This window comes from Solanum pennellii, chromosome 2 (genome assembly GCF_001406875.1).
Source record: "Solanum pennellii chromosome 2, SPENNV200".
Lineage (NCBI taxonomy): Eukaryota > Viridiplantae > Streptophyta > Magnoliopsida > Solanales > Solanaceae > Solanum > Solanum pennellii.
In genome coordinates, this window is record NC_028638.1 from 48,694,575 (window position 1) to 48,713,098 (window position 18,524).

The 18,524-nt window shown below is 30.7% G+C and overlaps 2 protein-coding genes across 5 annotated transcripts; both read right to left on the minus strand.

Moving 5' to 3' along the window:
- Positions 1–29: 29 nt before the first annotated feature.
- On the minus strand, positions 30–5,785 carry LOC107011492 (aspartic proteinase). Of its 3 annotated transcripts, none has more exons than XM_015211017.2 (14): positions 5,637–5,785; positions 4,397–4,768; positions 4,237–4,297; positions 3,091–3,185; positions 2,897–3,009; positions 2,545–2,713; positions 2,425–2,464; positions 2,236–2,300; positions 1,528–1,641; positions 1,342–1,406; positions 1,084–1,237; positions 897–1,016; positions 478–566; positions 30–359 (listed from the first exon to the last, which is right to left on the minus strand). In XM_015211017.2, the coding sequence occupies exons 1-14, from the start codon at positions 5,694–5,696 to the stop codon at positions 275–277; spliced, it is 1,602 nt and encodes a 533-aa protein (XP_015066503.1). In that variant the 5' UTR covers positions 5,697–5,785; the 3' UTR covers positions 30–274. The 3 variants fall into 3 exon arrangements, with proteins under 3 accessions (XP_015066503.1, XP_015066504.1, XP_027770438.1); XM_015211018.2 differs by lacking the exon at positions 5,637–5,785 and adding an exon at positions 5,117–5,211 and having other exon boundaries at positions 48–359; XM_027914637.1 differs by lacking the exon at positions 5,637–5,785 and adding an exon at positions 5,121–5,145 and having other exon boundaries at positions 48–359.
- Positions 5,786–12,684: 6,899 nt separating this feature from the next.
- LOC107009109 (probable WRKY transcription factor 31) lies at positions 12,685–15,234 on the minus strand. Of its 2 annotated transcripts, none has more exons than XM_015208386.2 (6): positions 14,865–15,234; positions 14,634–14,735; positions 14,330–14,494; positions 13,840–14,193; positions 13,641–13,754; positions 12,685–13,553 (listed from the first exon to the last, which is right to left on the minus strand). In XM_015208386.2, exons 1-6 carry the CDS (start codon positions 15,117–15,119, stop codon positions 12,894–12,896), a joined length of 1,650 nt encoding a protein of 549 aa, XP_015063872.1. In that variant the 5' UTR covers positions 15,120–15,234; the 3' UTR covers positions 12,685–12,893. The 2 variants fall into 2 exon arrangements, with proteins under 2 accessions (XP_015063872.1, XP_015063871.1); XM_015208385.2 differs by having other exon boundaries at positions 12,698–13,553; positions 14,330–14,497.
- Positions 15,235–18,524: the final 3,290 nt, after the last annotated feature.

Below are 18,524 nucleotides of genomic sequence, written 5' to 3' on the forward strand. Positions count from 1 at the left end.
TTTACCAGTTCTTCTGCAACAATTTTAAATGATGCACGACAACAAAATCACCTGTATTACGCCATGATAGATATTACACAAGAAAAACAAGGACAAGCATATAAACCAACACAAACAGTACTACCTATCTAGAGTCAAACGAGAAAACCCAAAATTTACAAAGTTTTCCTCTTGCGTCCAAACTTTTACAATCCCATTTGTTCATAAAGACTTATACTAAGGGCAAGTCACTACACAACAACATTTGGTAGGGGCTTGCATTTTTTGGGTTTCATTAAGCTGCTTCAGCGAATCCAACTCTAAGTTTTCCAGAATCAAAGACTGTGTGATATCGACCCATGAAGACATCCCCCAAGATCCTGCACCACCGGAGCCATAAAGCAAACAACGTTTATCGAATAAGGCATGTTAGCTGGTGCAACTAAACAAAAATAACAGAATTGGCACACGTGAGTGTTAAGACAAGCGGAACTATACCAAAGTGGTCCACGGGGTGGAGGAATGTCCAAAGCAATGAAGCCACTAATACATTGTGCAGCGCGACCCTCGCCCACTTTGAGTATGTACTGGTGACAGAGACAAGATTGCAAGCTTAACACAACTCAACTCTATACCAAGTAATAGGAAACTTCCCCATAGCATAACACTATTCAGTCAATGTTTTGAGGTCATGTTCAAATATTTCAATAAAACAGATATAATTCCTACTTCTCGTAGAAGCAATGAGGCGCTTTTCAAATTTAATGAGACCTTTTGAACAAGACTCCATAGATGCAGGGTAAATAAAAGATTCCGCTACTAGACACCTCATTAAAATAAAGGAGTGTCGAAAGTGGCATCTATAATTTTGGAGACACCAAACAGCATGTATATTTATATATTAACATCAAACATACCTCCTCAGGTGCGAGGTCAAACTTTTTGCCACCTATTGTGAAGGAAACACTAGGCATACCAGAAAGCTTTCCACAATCAACAGCTGATTGTCCCATTGGGCTTGGAAGTCGCTCACACAGCTGTTAACACCGTCAGCAGTCCGAACTAAGTTGAAAGGAATCAAAAAATGTGATGGAAGATTTTTACCTCATTCACATAGTTCAAAATGCGATCCTGAGTCTGGTTCTGTCTAAGTTGGTTCTGCATCCATACAACTGCCATTTCACAAGCAGAGCACATAGCATCGTGCAGTCCTGCCGATTTGCCAGCTTTCTCGTCTACAACACTTTCAATGCCCATGCTGCACGTGGAGGACAGAAATCCGCTCAGATTTTCAAGTCATAATAGGATTTAGCATATCAAAAATGTATGACCTAGGTGAGGGGAGAGGGTCTGAAGCCTAACCTTACACCTCGAGTTCCATCAAAGGTGCACAACCCAACCTGTGAACAGATCTTCTTTGGGTTCGCCTGTTAGGATACAAATCCATCAGAATATTGGGGCAGGCAACTAGTAATATAAATGAGATCAGATCATGAAAAAACATTAAGAAGAAAATCAAACTATCAACTCAAACAATTGGTTTCTCACCTCTGTTAAAAGCATATCCATTATTGTTTGGCCATACTGTTGAACAACAGTTTTGCATTGTTGGCTAACAACTCCAGAAGCCCCAATGGCATGATTAATCATAGTGATTACAGTCTGAAAGATAAAGAAGGAAGGAGACAAGAGGGTAGAATGATGAGGACTAGAAAATGCAGCAGTAAAACCTTGCACTATTATAATTGTCTGGACAAAAGCTGAAGATTTTTTCTTGAATCATATCATCAAACCATTAAGTGCTTAGAGATGACAATCTAGAAGCAGTTTCTTTTTTCTCGATGAAGTAATCTAGAAGCAGTTCTAGTTGCACTATTTTTTCCTAATAAGGGAGATCCGCAAACAAATATGGCAGGAACAACAGGAAAAGCAAAAGGAAGACGTTGTTAGCAAAGGAAATCAGTAACGCAGTATGTCCAGATACTGGAAAGCGAACCAATTTCAACACTTCTCATCCTACTTTCATCGCTTAAAAGGGGAAAAAGAGAAGTTCAAATGCCTGGTTGATTCATTGACTACTAATAAACTGATATTCCAAAGAAAAAGTTACACCTAGTCACTCCACTAATACCAAGCCAATTTGATGAAGCTACACATGAACAAGACTGTACATAACATTATGAGATTCAATGTCAGTGATGGAAAAAATAGCTGAATAACAGGAACAAAAATGAGAATCCTCGTTTTGGAGAATACCGTTGGACCAGCCAAGAGAGAAGTTCCCGAATCCGCAATTGCAGAACATCCACCGTCACAGTAACCTACATAATTCAATATATCAAATCAACAAAATAAGCCGGGACAAACAGGTGCAAGTGGTCTCATCAATATCCTCAAGTTTCCAAACTAATTTCCTTTTCAAAAAGAGAAAGGACCAAAACATACCTGTAGCTTGTCCATCGATCAGAACATCACCCATATCAAACTGCCAATTATATTCTGAGAATAAGAAAGCAGTTGCAAAAAGTCCAACAACAATTTTCCAAAGATGTAGAGATACCCCACCTGCCAATAACCCTTCTGTGTGACTGGGACATAAGTGTGTTTTCCCCTAAAGTGCTTAGGATCAACCCCACCAAACACAATTTCACCGCCTTTCTCTTCCTCTTTGTTTCGATTGAGCCAAAATGAGAAGACAGGCTCCTTGACAAGACCCTGTTTGACCATGTTGTACCTAGAAACTCTCGAGATAAATATCAAGTTATCAACTCAACTTTCTGGTATACAAGGAGACACTCAAGAAATCCGAAAGAACAAAACGTTTTGATGTGATAGTAAAATGTCAAAAAGCATGAACTCGGTCAATAGGAAACTGAAAAACATCTGAAAAGAACGCAAAGGAAATAAACCAACGCACCATACTGGAACAGCTTTTCCAACAGAAATCTCACGGAATCCAAGACCCAATATACCATCAAACTTGGCTACCAAAAATGTCACACTGGGTTCCCTGGTTGCCTCAATGAACTCCTGTTGTCATTAACAACCTCCACCGATGAGGGAACATATATTCAAGAAATATATGAACCCAAAGACGGAAGCCACACTCACCTGATTTTTCACAACAAGGTCACCAACTTTGACGTTATCTTGACTGAAGAATCCAGATATTGCTCCAGTGCCATAATGAATTGCAGCAGATGTCCCTGTATGGCATATATAGAAGAAAAAAGTGAGCAGGTTCTTATCATAACAACCAATTCAACGAGTTGGTCGACTTAGAAAGTAGATACTGAAGAATGACCAAAGGTCATTCCAAACATGGAAAAAGACATCAAGTTTCCATGAAAATTTTGAAAGATATCAAAACTCAAAGAAGAAACTCCACAATAACAGGTTAATCAATAGACAAAACAGTTTAAAAGGGCACAGTCTTTATTACCTCCTATCATTAGAAGAAAAAATAACATAAGATAACATGAGCACCACTGACCAAAGGTCATTCCAAACATGGAAAAGACATCAAGTTTCCATGAAAATTTTGAAAGATATCAAAACTCAAAGAAGAAACTCCACAATAACAGGTTAATCAATAGACAAAACAGTTTAAAAGGGCACAATCTTTATTACCTCCTATCATTAGAAGAAAAAATAACATAAGATAACATGAGCACCACTTTCAGGATGGAAAGCATGTGATCAAATTATTATTTTCAAGAGAATTTTAATATCCATCACATGATTGGATGACAACCATAATATGGTGAATGTCTTCTTTATTTTATTTTTTCTTTGGGGGGAGATGGGTTTGGGATTATACCTTCTATATAGAGGTTGGGACCAGGGTATTAAGTTTGAACTCAAATCCTATATGACATGTCAAGTATACTGCCAATAATGCCACACTATATCCTTATTAATCATTTCCAAAAAAAAGTTCAACACATGTCTACGTTCGAAGATGTTTTAAGTTTAAACTTTCCATTTCATCTCGTATACTTTTATCATTAATGAAAAGATTTTACAGCGATACTAGTATTTTAGCATGTTTAAGATCACAAGTTTCAAAAATCTTATTATTGCCACGACATCTTAAGACCACCTTAAAATCTATGCCGAGTTCATATATGTCACATAAATTGGGAAGGAGGGAGTAACAAGCATCGAAGAGAAGCATGTGTTTGATGCTGCAATTAAACCAATGGCTATCAATGAAAAACTGTTCGCATCAAATATAGACAAAGGTCAAACACAAACCATTTTTCTTATAAGTGCTTGATTGGCTGGACTTATACTTGGAATGGAAAAGGCAGGGGACCTGTACAAATGTAGATTAGCATAAAATTGATGATCTTCAATGGCCAATGTTAGTTTTCTCTGGTATGCTTTCAAACTAAAGTATGTATAAGAAGCTTACTGAGAAGTAACACTTTGCTGAAGGCACCCACAAATTAGAGCTACCGGTATCAAAGATCACAGTGAACTTCTGAGGGGGAGTGCCTACACCAATCTCTCCAAAGTACTGAGCATCCATATAGTTCTTTAGTGCTACAATATCTGTATCCTCAGATACCCCAAGATCACCACGGAAGTTGTACTTCCTAATAGAGGCCCGCAAAACCTCCGCCTCCTTGGATTCTAAGCGAGCAGCAAGCCGGTTGTTTTGATCATATTTGATCTTTTTCAAACCAATTCTAACCAAGCCATCATTTGATGTAGAGAAGACCAGAGGTAATAACAGCGTTGAGAGAAAAAAGGCAACAAGAAAGGCTTTTACTCCCATATTGACCTATGCAAGTTCAAATCATCATTCCACATTAATAAATTTTAGCAAGGAATTAGAGAAAATAAGATGCCAAAAACATTTAAGCAATAATAGAAAATGATCAAAAAGATCAATTCATTCATGTTAAGCCCGTTGCATGTCTTTGCCAGCCGTGAAACTGAACAATTACAATGCAACAATCACAGAGTCTAGTTGGGATTGAGTATATGAATTCTCGCAAATATTCTGCTCTTACTGGTACTATATGTCTTTTTAAGCAAAAGATAATTTATTTACTCTGTATCAGGGAAAATCATAAACTAAACATTATGTCTCAAGCTACAATAAAACAAGTGAGTTCAGAAACAAAACTTGCCAACTTGGTACACATTCAAATCCTCAAGAAGGAAAGCTACACATTGGAGCTTTGTTACTTTCTCCCCCTTAAACCCTCTAAGCATTAATCAAATAACTTGCTACCTAACAAGAACAACCAACCATACCCCACCCCCACTCACATACACGTGTCACACAATGACAAACTCTCCTGGTGACTATTTTCCCTAAAAAAAAAAAAATTAGGTTCTATAACGCACCCATCAAAGCTCAAAACTAGTAAAATCATAAATGCCATAAAAGAGGGGAAAAAAAGAGCACTAATTTCAACACAATCCTTCAATTTTTCATCAACTTGTAACAGAAACACAATTACTTCTTTTCTTGACATGGGAAAATACCCAACCTTAAAATTAAATTCTAAAATCTTGAAACAAATATAAATGAAATAAACCCCAAAACCTCACAGTCACAGAAACAACAAAAAAACACAACCAAGCATAAAGATTTAATCTTTCTTGAATTTTAACAAGAAAAAAAAAAGAAAAACACTCACCAGTTTGATGAAACAAGAAAAGAGAGAAAAAGGTGAATAAGAATACCAGATGCTCTGCATGAATAAATAAAAAGAAACCAACTTTCAAGACTAACTTTGCTGAGATCAGCTACCGTTCTTCAAAAACTCTCAACCGTTGGATTTATTAAATCTTGACCTTCCCAAGATTCTTGATTACAAGATATATTCCCTTCGTCTCGTCTCGAATTTGTTTATATTGCGCTTATTAAAAATCAATTTAATTAATGTTCAAAAATAAATTTAATTATATTAATTTAATATTTTAAATAAAAAAATTAAATATTCTAAAATTATATAAAAAGTACTATAAATTATAATTTTCTTTCACATATTAATGTGATAAAAAATACAGCTTAAACATTAATCAAAATTTTTATCATTTAACTTTAAAAATAGAAATCATGACAAACGATTCCAACGTAGCAAGTGTGAAAAAAGATTTGCAACACAATCGTAGCCGTTGGTTTTGTAATGAACGGTCGATAGGAACAAAGTGGGTCCAAGGGAAAGATTGAAGCAAAAGTATATTAGGTATGATAAGGATAGATTAAAAGTGAGTGTTGAGTGGGGGCATATGTAATAACCAAAACCTTACGCGTCAGGAACTTGTTTTAATTGTTGGTGCGATTTAAACGCGACACATTGCTTTTTATTATGTCATTCCTCTCTTTCACTTAAAATAAATAAAAAATTGACGTACTTTTTCATTCGATCTTAAATTATATTTATATTTTTAATTTTAATTTTAGAGAAGGTATTTTAGATATTTAATTTCATATAAAATTTCATTTCGAATTTAATAGGTGTAAAAAAATAAAAGTTTCTAAGTGAAGTTATAAATTAGACATAATACAACATGAAGCTTCAAAAGAGAGCTATGCATTAAGTGTCCACAAGTAGGCACTTAAATTTGTGTAAAATTGAACAAGTAGACACACATGTCCTACGTGACATAATGCACGCAGGACATCAAAGTTGTCATGTAGGATGGATGTGTCTATTTATTCAATTTTATACAAGTTTAAATGTCTACTTTATACATACCTAAAAATAAAAATTATAGTTGTTAACTGACATCAAATTAAGGGTTATGTTTATATATTTTTTTACCATCGACTCTATTACTAGGATTAGTTTAGAGATTGTGTTGATTTTATGCACTTTGTAACATGGAAGCGTATCTCACAATGCCAAAAAGTTGCAGCATATTTTTCTAATGTTTACAGAAAATAAGACTTGGATGGATTGATGCCAAAGAATGTCGTGTACTGGATTTATGGGATGATAAATTTTTGAATCTCAAAATGCGTAGACCCCTATTCGATAGAGTGGGCTAACGATTGGGCCACATTAGCGTTTATGTGGGACCTTTATATGGTCCATTAGAAATGGGCCACAATGTGGAAGCCTAACTAATCAAAAATACGTATGGCTTGTCGGTAGGATTTTCACCTTTTCAAATTATAAAGTGACAGATTTCAACGAGGAATTCAAAATTAAAAAAGTAAACATTTGATAAGAGTTAAAAAGTTTAAGATCCATTTGTTTTTGTTAATATATATAACCTATAGTATTATTTATTGAATAATTGTTTATTTATTTATTCGATCTAATAAAATGTTACATTAAATTGATCAATTTGTTATATATGTGCCCTCAATTTATATAGTAAATCATTTGGTGTATAGACTTTACATTTAAACAGAGAAGATTAAATAATTAGTTCTTATAATAATTAGTTTTTATAAGTTAAAAGTTATAGTTCACAATTATTGTAGATGGAAATTCGAATCATCGGAAAGATTGTAGCACGAGATTAAATGTAATTTTTCTTGATTATGAAAATAATATAGTTTTAACTTTCCGTGCTAGTGCATTTTGTATGTATTAAACGGGATCAAGTAGAGATAAATGTTTCAGATTGATCGATAAAAACATATTCTCTAAACTGTTAAATGTACTTATATTCTTAATCTTGATATAATAATTATGATTTGTATATAATAATTATTGTTTTGAACTATTAAAATGTAAGATTTTTATATAGATCAATATGTCTGGTAGAATAGATGATAATAATATATATTGGTGCAATAATTAGTTAGTTGATGAAATTCATGTCTCAATATAGAGATAGATGATATATCTTTTTATGAGAAACTTATAATTTTTCATGTGTATTCCTGACCAATAAATTTGTGAATCTGACACATGAAATGAGTTACGTATTGCTCTAAAGGAAATTAATCATTGAATTAAATTCATTAGTGATTTAATTTATTGATTAGTATTATCTAAACATGGAGAATTACACAAGTTTTCGAGGGGAAACTTTGAAATATAAGTAGAAGAGGTAACACATTACGAAGTTCTAGTAAAATGATTTGTAATTTCTTAAAAAAAAAAAATTCAAATCAATCATTTCAAATTATTTTTATTTCCTTAATAGAAAAGCTCAATAATTAATTTTGTGGTAAATACATTACCCTTTTTTCAACCACTAAGAACCCTATAAGTTTTTCTTTTCTAGAAGAAAAAAGATTTACACTTTCTTCTCTTTTTTGGATTTGGAAGAAATCTTTATAAGTAGGATTTTTTAAACCTAGAAAGAAAATCAGTTTTATATAAAACAATTGCCTACGATATGTGAAAAAATCGTAGAATTGAAATCGGATTTACTTTAAGATAGCCTATGCTTCAAAAGATAATTCTATAGTTAATTTTCAACTATTTTATATGTAATACGTATTTGTGATTGTTGTTTATATTTATGTAAGATCGATGATTTTGAAATATCTTTGTTGTATATGCTATTTTCTAACACTATTTTTATACATATAAAAGATAATTTTTACTTTGTGATATATCTAATTTCTAGTTAAGGGGTTAATCCCCTACTCCACGTACGCCTCCACCAATGCCTCGCCACCCTCTACCAAAAAGTAAAAATATGAGTTGATTGTTAAAAAAAATATTTGATGTACTAAATTCTTGTTATATGTGAAGTTTGAAAAAGAAACAAGTCACATTGATATATAGTGTGTAGTGTGTACGTTACATTATCAGTGTCAAGGCATGAGTAATGGCTACTATGACTAAATGACTCAATATTAAACCTCTAAAATTTCATCTTTATTTCTGTTAAACAACTCAATATTGTATGTATCGATCACAAATTTATTCTACAAAAGTTACTAAGTGATCCAAACATTCAGTTATATTACTTAGTTTTTTTTGTTTTGTTTTAAAATACTTGTTATGTTTCACTTTTTGAAAGTTTAATTATCTTTATAAATTTTAATTAAAACATTAAGGATACTACATTCCCTCACCATATTGATATGAAAAGAAATACCAAATTTTATATTCTTCATAAAATTTTAAATATCTAAATTATAACTTAATATATCAATCCTTTAGAAAAATAATTTCGATTCACGATTAATAAATCTCAAGATTATATTAATTCTGAGATTAATTAAAATATCAATCCCTTATTGCATCTTAGATAAAATGTGCAAGTAACCTAGATCTATCTAAATATCACAGTTACCCAAAATTGATATTTTCTTTTTACTTTAATACTCCTTTCCTTTCAAATTAATTAAATTATTAAGGTATTTCACACCATTTGAAAAAGAAAATTGAGATATAAATTAGGCATAATTTTTCATTTTTATCCTTATTAATTATTATTAAATTTGTGATTAAAATAACTAAATAATAATTAATAACTAATTACAGAATACTAACTAATTAAGTGTAAAATTGAAAGAACATTCTAAAAAGAATCTTGAAAATTGAACAATTAAGTTAATTTAAAAAATTGAGATTATGCAAGTTATTTCTAATAAATCAAAAAAACAATATAAAAAATAATGCAAGCATTACTAAAACAAATACTATTAATACATCTTATTTTGTATTACGCTTATACACTCTATCAAACAATCGCTTAAATATAAAATGAAAGAAGTATTATTATTATTTCGTAAAAAGAGAGAAAAAAAAAAGAAGATCACATGGGAGCATGTGTGAATAATAATAAGGTCGTTGGTAAACGATGTTGTACGGTGGATATAGTACGGTTGCGACCCACAAAGTCACACGTTCCATTATTATTATGTTTACTTAATGTATAAAATAATTGTATTATTTTAATAAGTACATTACATATATATATATGATTGGTAGGCACATCATCAAATAAAAAAGTCGTATATATGTGCACGTAAGTCAATAACGTATCTGACTTGTCTAATAAAAAATTACTACACTACTTCTTATACTCTTTCCATGGCCTATTTTCTTTGTTTTGTTTCTTAGGTACAAAACTTTTACTCAATATTGCACTCATCCATGAACTTCTGTTTTATCACAATTATGCACTCAATTAATGGGAAAACCATCCAAATTATTTTTTATATATAATAGGAAAAAAGGACAAATATATGTCTGAACTATCATAAATGGTATGCACATACCCTCCGTCATTCTTTTGGGACATCGGTGTTCCTGTCGTCCATAAATTAAGCATATATGCCCTTCGCTCTAACGAAGGGGCAGGGGCACCAATGTCTCCAAAGTATGACGGCAGGGGCACCAATGTCCCAAAAGTATGACGGTAGGGGCATCAATGTTCCAAAAGTATGACGAAGGATATTTGCATACCATTTACAATAGTTCGGAGGTATATATGTCCTTTTTCCCTATATAATATATAAAATTGATTAATTCCAGCCATTGTTTCATTACGACATTGGTCAATTTATGTTTTTCTCGATTAGTAAATCTTCTCATATTCACCTGGAGCTTCGACGTGAAAGACTTGTCAAAAAAATTTTAAAAAAAAATCAAAATTTTCACTATGATTTAAGATTATCTAGACATTAACATTTTGTTTGGATCATTGTTACCCATTATTTCATAATGTATTGTATTATATTGTACTCTATTGTACTGTACTGTATGATAGATACTATGTTTGGTTAGACTGTATTGTTTCTTGTTGTTTAATAACATTTTAATTGTTTGGTTTGATCGAATCGTACTATATTGTAATTTATAAATTTAATAAAATATCTTAAATTATTTTAGAGTAGTATGTTGATTTGATTTAAATATTTAAGATAAAGTGTAAAATAGTACTTTGAAATATTATGTAAATATATAATTGGAAAAAGAAATTAAGTAATAATGGGAACACACCAAATTGGTTGTTTCATAAAATAAGAGTTTTCATTGTTACGTAACAACAAAATTTAACAATACAATACAATACAATATATTTTAAAGAACAATCAAAACAAACATTAGGTATAGTTAAATAAAACTCAATGAATAACAATAATCCAAAAATAGCGTAAAGCTCAATTAGGGATCAAGAGTTAAATAAAACTACTAAAGACAGTAATATTAAACCAAATGCTGAACAACATCAAAGTTGCTTAATTTAGAATCATTAGAGATAATTTTGACGTTAAATACCTCATTCATATTTACGTTCACATTTAAGTATATGTTTTGGATATTCAGCTGTGTTCTAATGTCAATTTATTCCGTTTACTATTCTTGTGGTGGTGTGATATACCACATCATTTTAATTTAATTTTTAATCCGTGCTTTGTGTTTTCAGACCTTATTAAAAAGTTTATGAATTCAGTTCCTCAAAGACCATTATATTCAAAACAAATCTTATAGTCAGCCCATATGATGTTGCTAGGAAGGACGCATTTAATTTGCTATATTTTCTTTCAAATAAAATACAATTGGCCCCATTGCTAGCTGTTATACCATCATTTTATGAGTCCAACTATTGAAAAAAAAAAGAAAAGAGTGAACTCTTCCTAACTATTATAAAAATAAAGACTCCATTCGTTCAAAAATTAATAAGTGATGTTTTAGTTTTTTTAGAGCGTTTTAAAATAAGTAGTATTTTTAGGATTTCAAAAAGGATATGATTTTATTCTTTTAAAATTATTTTTATTTCAATACAAAAATAAATATAACGTATCTAAACTAAAAACATTACTTATTTTGGAAGGGAGGATTAATAAACAGTGAGACAGGAGACAAGAAACCATCTTGAAGGAGGTGAAGTCAAATGAAGACGTCTTTGAAGTTTGAACATATGAAATCAAATCCTTTTGTTCTTTGAAAAGTCATTTGGTTTCTTCAAAAAATCTCCAACATGAATGCACCGAGATCATGGAGGACATAAAGGATTTGACCCAAGCAAAGATAAATACTCATAATATATCGGGATTATAACCTTATTATTTATTAGAGACTTCTAAGATTTTTATAATTGACAACTGATTCTACTCTATATATTATAAAAATATTGATCGTATACATAAATTTTGATTTTCGTTTTAAACAATAAGTGTAACTTCCGATTTGATGGAGATGATATGTATTTTTTGGATCTAAACAGTAGAAGGAATTTCTACACTGTCAATTTAATTTAACTCGAAATAACAGATTGTTGTTGATACTAATTACCATAAGTTTGTTACCACAACTCGACTTTTGCTGAATTAACAAAGTTTGACATGTTTTATTTAAATTCTCCTTAAATTATATCTTATCTAAATTATCTATGTACTTATTTTTTTTACTTCTTATATTATTTTTATAAGCTGGCAACCTCTCAAATAACATAAGATAATGGAGATTCAATGGCATGATAAATGATCAGAGAATCAAAAGGAAGTTACATTGAAGTTTCTATAAGGTTCAAAAGTTTCAAACCAATCCAAATGGAACAAACTTTTACGTGTCAAACTATTATAGCCTGATTTTATTGACTACTCACCAATGAATAAAAAAGTATCGATTATTCTTTTCTTGAGTTCTTGGATCTTGCCAACCTTTTTGAACCTTAATTTCCTTTTTTTTTTTAATCAACTTACGAAAAAGCAGAAGAAAAAAAGAAAATAAAAACATTTACATCGAAATAATTAATTCAATCAGAAGATGATTTTTAATTAAGCAATCACATAGTACATTGCATTCATTTTTGTTTGTATAAACCAAAATCAGAATAAAAGAATGAAAATAACGTTTTTTTTCTCCTATACTCTTTCCTCCACGGTGATAATACAAAGAAAAAAGATATGAACATGTAAATTCATTCCAATTTCATCCCCTAATGTCCTAACAAATTTTAAAAAAAAATGAATGAAGAAAGACTACGATAGCAAATTTTACAAAACAAAATAATATTTTATTTAATTAGTTCCCTGGGAAACTACTAGTGTTGTTATTATTATTGCTTGAGGGACCGGACATGGGACTGTTGCCGTTGTTCGGATGAGAACCACCGATGATGGAGGAGATGGCAGCCGCAAGGGCGGCGGTGAAGTTAGGATCGGCGGTGATGGCAGCCGTGGCGGCGGAGAGTGTGTCATGAGAAATTGATGGGTGATGATGAATGTTATCCTGCGAAATCTGTAAACCCGAAAATTTCGATTGGTTATACAAAGGCTGCCCCAAAACGTGAGGTATTTGTGGTGCTGACATTGAAGCGGCGAAATTCGGGTGATTTAGACCAGCTGGTAAAGGGAATTGGAATTGAGGATTTGCTTGGTTGATTCTTTGATGATAATTAGGCAATGCTGCGTTTGGATTTTGGGCTGTGAGGTCTAATGTAACAGTAGGAAATGGGGCTGATGCTGAAATAGTTGCCATGTTTGATGAACATGGAAGCATTGCTCTTGCTAGGAAATTTGTGTTCATTAGCCCATCAGCACTTGGCATGGAACCAGAGAGCAACATGTTTGCTGCTGCAGATGTTGTAGATGCCATAGCCATGGCTGCTGGTGGTAGTGGGTGGTTATGTGTACCTTCATAGGTTGTTATTAAGATCGACCTGTCCTCCGCACACCTTTGCACCTGAATAATTATGCCATGTAACTCGTAAATTTTTTTTATACTGACAGTGTATATTTAAAAGTTAGATAAATTTGAGCAGATGAGTACCTGTTTTCGCACTGGACAACCAACAGCCATAGTGCAACGATAATAAGCACGTGGACATGGATTACCTTTTGCCATTTTCTGACCATATTTTCTCCACTGGCAACCATCACTAATCTGCGAATTTATATTACACATGATTAATTTTGACGCTAAAATTGTTAAATACTATTATAAAGGATTGATGTTTTAAACGACTTACCATGGGAGCTTCTGATCGGGCACGAACGGAGACACGAGCTTTCCTCATGGTTGCTTCTGTTGATTGTTCAACAGGTTTTGTTGATGAAGTCATCAATTTAGGGGCCTTGTTTGGAGCCCAACTCTCAGATTCTGGGCTTTCTTCGCGGTTAATTGCCTTATCCCTTGACACTAATTCCATGTTGTTACGAGGTGATCCAGAGAGTGTTCTTTCTTCCGATGAAGAGCGAGAATGAGATGGTTCGTCCATTGGGTCAACTTTGGAACCACTTGGGCCTAGCTCCATGAATTGTCTTGGAACTATGGTCCCATTATTCTCTTTTTTCTTTTCTTCATCAGAATTTGCGCCAGCAACCTAAGGAAATAAAAAATTGTTACATTGGATTTAGAGTTAAAATGAAAAAGTCATTGAATAACAGATCGATAAAATTAATTTACATACACAATTATTCAGAATTTAGTATTTTTTTCAGGTGTTTTTGATGAAGTACCTCATGGGGATGTGTATTTTCAGTTCTTGAATTAAGTTGTTGTTGCATGAGTGTAACAAGATGCATCTGAAGTGCAGAATAACTGTTGCTAACTTGAGTAAGCATCCCTTTTAAACGTTGATTTTCGGAATTCATCCGTTCAAGTTCAACTTGCAATTGTGCCAACTGCTATTTATACATTTAAGGAAAAAAAAATTCAAGATATAAGTCAATTACAAAATCAAAATACATTTAACAAAATTATTTTATTTCTTTTTTATTATACAATAAACTAATTAATAAAGTTAATAGCCAAATTAATTACCTGAATTTTAGCTCGTTTATCCTCAAGTACTTCCGATGAAACCCCATCATCTACCGTTGACTGATCACTTCCCGCGTTTGCAATCACAAGTTGCAAACCAGTCTACAAAATTGAATAACAAACAATTATTATCAATTGAAATTATTCATGTCATACATCAAAATCGAAAGATATAGAGGACGATCCAAAATTTAAACTCTATATCTGACTCTGATAAACAACGAAACTTACATTTACAACACACTGATCATCATTTCTGATAGAATTATCGGCCTGAGAATTTTCCTTCTTTACAAAAGGCTTTTTATCGGAGAAAAAGTCGACTTCATTAACGATGCTACGTTTCTCATCGGAGGAGGAAAACATTTCAGCAGCGTTAAATTTAGGACTTAAATTAAAACCAAAAACAGGCTTGTTCTTGAAGAAACCAGCTCTATCAGAATTAGAAGAAGAAGTTTCAAGGGTAAGACCCCATCCTTTGTCCATAAAAAAAATAAAAGTTGGAAGATCAAAAGCCAAAATAGAGAGGTAGAAAAATGTAGAGATAGAAATATGATAAATTGAAGAGTCTAAGAAGTTTTTAGCAGATGCAATGGACGCTGCTATAAAAAGACTTTGAGATGAGTAGCTTCCGCGAAGATTACGTAAACCAAGAAAACTACTAATTCTACCCTTTTAACCTTTTTTTTTTTTTTTAAAAAAAAAACCTTTATCCTTCCAAAAATTGTCACTATTACTGTTTAGACACTCAAACATTTTATATTTATTATATACTTTAGTGCAACTTTTCGAAATTCTCCTACCATACATATAAATTACTTTAATCCTTAAAAAAAAATCCAGTTAAAATTTACACAAAATTTAGAAAGATAATAGTATATTTTTCAACTGATCCTAAAATAAATTTAATTATTACATATATCAAGGTAATTTTAAATATATCATGTGGAAATTTTAAATTAAAATATTTATGTTATCCTTTTTTAATCAGGGAAATTATACGTTTATTCAGATATTATTTGATCACTTTTTCTTTTACTTTAGTATTAAAAAATCATAAATATGAAGATTATTTTTTAATTTACTCTTCAATTTTTTTTGGAAATTTCACAAATAATTGTGAATACTAAAAATTATTTTCAAGTGTAATATAGAAAAATTTTAGTTAAAATTTTCTTGATTTATTAACATAATGAACTAATATCATACGGAATTACGGATGAATTTTTTTTCTTATATACAAAAATATGAGAAAAAAATGTGACATGAAAATATAAAAGAAAAAAAAAAGGTAAAAAGTGTGGTCAAAAGTGGTAAAAATGAAGGGAACGTAAGGTGGTGCGTCATTGTATGGGTGACAGGTGTCAATAAGTGGGTCCCAAAAAGTGAGGAAAAAGCGGTATGAGGTAGTTTTCGTCTCAAAGGGTCAAGACTGAGTTTGACTCGTTCTTATAAAAAGTAAAGAAAGGAAGAAATCCACCGCCCCGAACGGTGCGGCGCGTCCCACGTGATCAAAAGAAAAATACCATTATTAAAGTCAACGGATTTGACAAACAAAATTTTCGGGTCACACTGACGACTGGGTAATCCCATTTTTTATTTTTATATTAATTACTTGTATTTAAAATTCATTTTACTTAAATTCTTTAGTTAAAAGTTTTTATAATCACGTAGATAACGTGATATGTTATAGCTGTCAAGATTAAACACTCGTCTTAGCTAGACGCTAGTCATACTCATTCTCATATATATATATATATTGCCTCAAATCCATTTTGCTACTGATATATAATTTTGCAATATCTTTTAAGAAAAATATTAGCTACAAAGTAATTTAACTGGCAAATAAAATGAATCGAAAAAAGTAAATTTATTTTACTTTTATCAATTAATTAAAATAAATAAGTACTATGATTTAAGTGATTTAATTTGATGTAAATATATATTAACTAATTATTATATATTTTATAGGATGCTAGTAAATTTTGACCTAATCATTCTTTATCGCGAATTTGATTCTCGAACATGTATCGAAGCAATTGTGTTGTAATAGGGAAATAATTAAATATTGCACAAATAAATTTTTTTTCTTGACTAAATTATGGAAAACACCAAAATAATTCAATGTTCTTTTAGTTAAAAATTTCAGCACAATATACTTTAAGTTTAAAATTTTTATTTTATCAATGAAGATGTCTTTTATTATCAGACATTCGGGTCGGAATTTTTCTTAGGGAAAAGTATGCAGAATATTAAATGTTTAGCTTATATTAAGTATATTATAATTGTATTTTAAGAAAATTATAATCAGTGATTACAGTTTCCTTAATTATTGTTATTCATTTGATTTATATAATCTATATAATTCGATTCCTAATTATATATTCAAAATTTTATATATACTCACTCTAGCTATTTTTATATAATTTATATAAAATTCATAATAAATTATCATTCATATATATATATATATATATATATATATATATATTTGACTTTTATTTGAACAAAATATTTCTCTAAACGAAATTATACGTTAAAATTTTCTGAGACTGCTATTTTAAGATTCGTTAAACTGTAAAATTCTTGAATGTCTTTTCTTTTTGAAGTTTTACATGCATGGAGTTGAGATTACGCATTTGAATTTCTGATAGTAGATCCATAATAAAAAAGTGTTTGTGATTGTTCCAGAAGAAATGAAACACTTTTATTTTTGGCTGAACAACACAAAATATCTTTAATTTTGGTCAATAACTTTTAAATTATATCTTTTTTGAAGTTCTATTTTATCTTTTGTCAAAGAAGAAGAGAAAATAAGATTTAAGAATGCTGTGTGTGGAATGTAGTCATATATAACTGCGACATAAAATTTTTTAGGAAACACGTTGTCTACGTTAAAAAAAATTAAAAACTATCTTTGGTTTTTGTGTTTTTATTTATTATTTTTAATATATCAAAATAAAATTACGTATCTTTTTTACATATTATATTAATTACTATCATTGATGACTTATTTTTCAAATTAATTATTAATACTTCATATTGTATTGCAATTAATAGATATAATATGCTAAGATAATCATGTTAATAATAATAATTATTTTCTTAATATTTATATAAAATTATTAAAAAAATATAACGTTTTAGAAATAAAAGTGAACCAAATAGAGTAGATCTAAAATAGGAAAAATATAGCACACCAAATTAAGCATGTTACCATCCCTAGGGGGGGAGAGGGACCATCTGTTGACTCTTTAAGATGCGTTTGGTGGGAAGGATTAAGTGCCTATTTCCAAATATAATAAAGTAAAATTTAAAATTAAAGTAATTTTCTCTTTAGTATTTAAATTCATATAAACTTTTTTGTTTCACAAATTCACAATTATGAAAATATTTAGCGTTTTGAAAAATAAGATGGATATCTTTTATCATAGAGTGTGTTTGGTATTGGTATCAAGGAAAATATTTTTGGAATATGTTTTCCAATTTTCTCATGTTTGGTTGGGTTAAAAGTTTTGGAAAATATTTTTCAAATCAACTCATTTTTCTTAAAATTAAGGAAAATGACTTCCATTCAAAAATTAAGAAAAACATCTTTGAAAGTTCTCCTCCAATTTCAAATTACATTTTTTTTTTGGGAAAAACATCAATTTTAAAAATAATATTTTCAATTTCAAAATTTTATTTTTCACACCATCCCTGACCACCCTCCCCCAACCCCATCCTCTCCCCAAAAAATTAATTTTGCTTTTTAAAAATATTTTCAACTTTTAATTTTTATTTTTAAACTCCTACCTTCCCCCCCAACCCCATCCCCAACCCCCAAAAATTAATTTTGTTTTTTTAAAAATACTATCAACTTCAAATTTTTATTTTTTCACTCCTCCCCCC

Excerpts from the sequence above, each read along its gene's own strand:
- LOC107011492 (XM_015211017.2), bottom strand. The coding sequence starts at position 5,696 with ATGCAGAGCATCTGGTATTCTTATTCACCTTTTTCTCTCTTTTCTTGT. Across the intron at positions 2,301-2,424 it reads GATCGATGGACAAGCTACAG|GTTACTGTGACGGTGGATGT; the intron begins GTATGTTTTGGT and ends TGAATTATGTAG. Across the intron at positions 567-896 it reads TTGACCTCGCACCTGAGGAG|TACATACTCAAAGTGGGCGA; the intron begins GTATGTTTGATG and ends CTCTGTCACCAG.
- LOC107009109 (XM_015208385.2), bottom strand. The coding sequence starts at position 15,119 with ATGGACAAAGGATGGGGTCTTACCCTTGAAACTTCTTCTTCTAATTCT. Across the intron at positions 14,498-14,633 it reads ATAAACGAGCTAAAATTCAG|CAGTTGGCACAATTGCAAGT; the intron begins GTAATTAATTTG and ends ATGTATAAATAG. Across the intron at positions 13,755-13,839 it reads CCCGATCAGAAGCTCCCATG|ATTAGTGATGGTTGCCAGTG; the intron begins GTAAGTCGTTTA and ends ATAAATTCGCAG.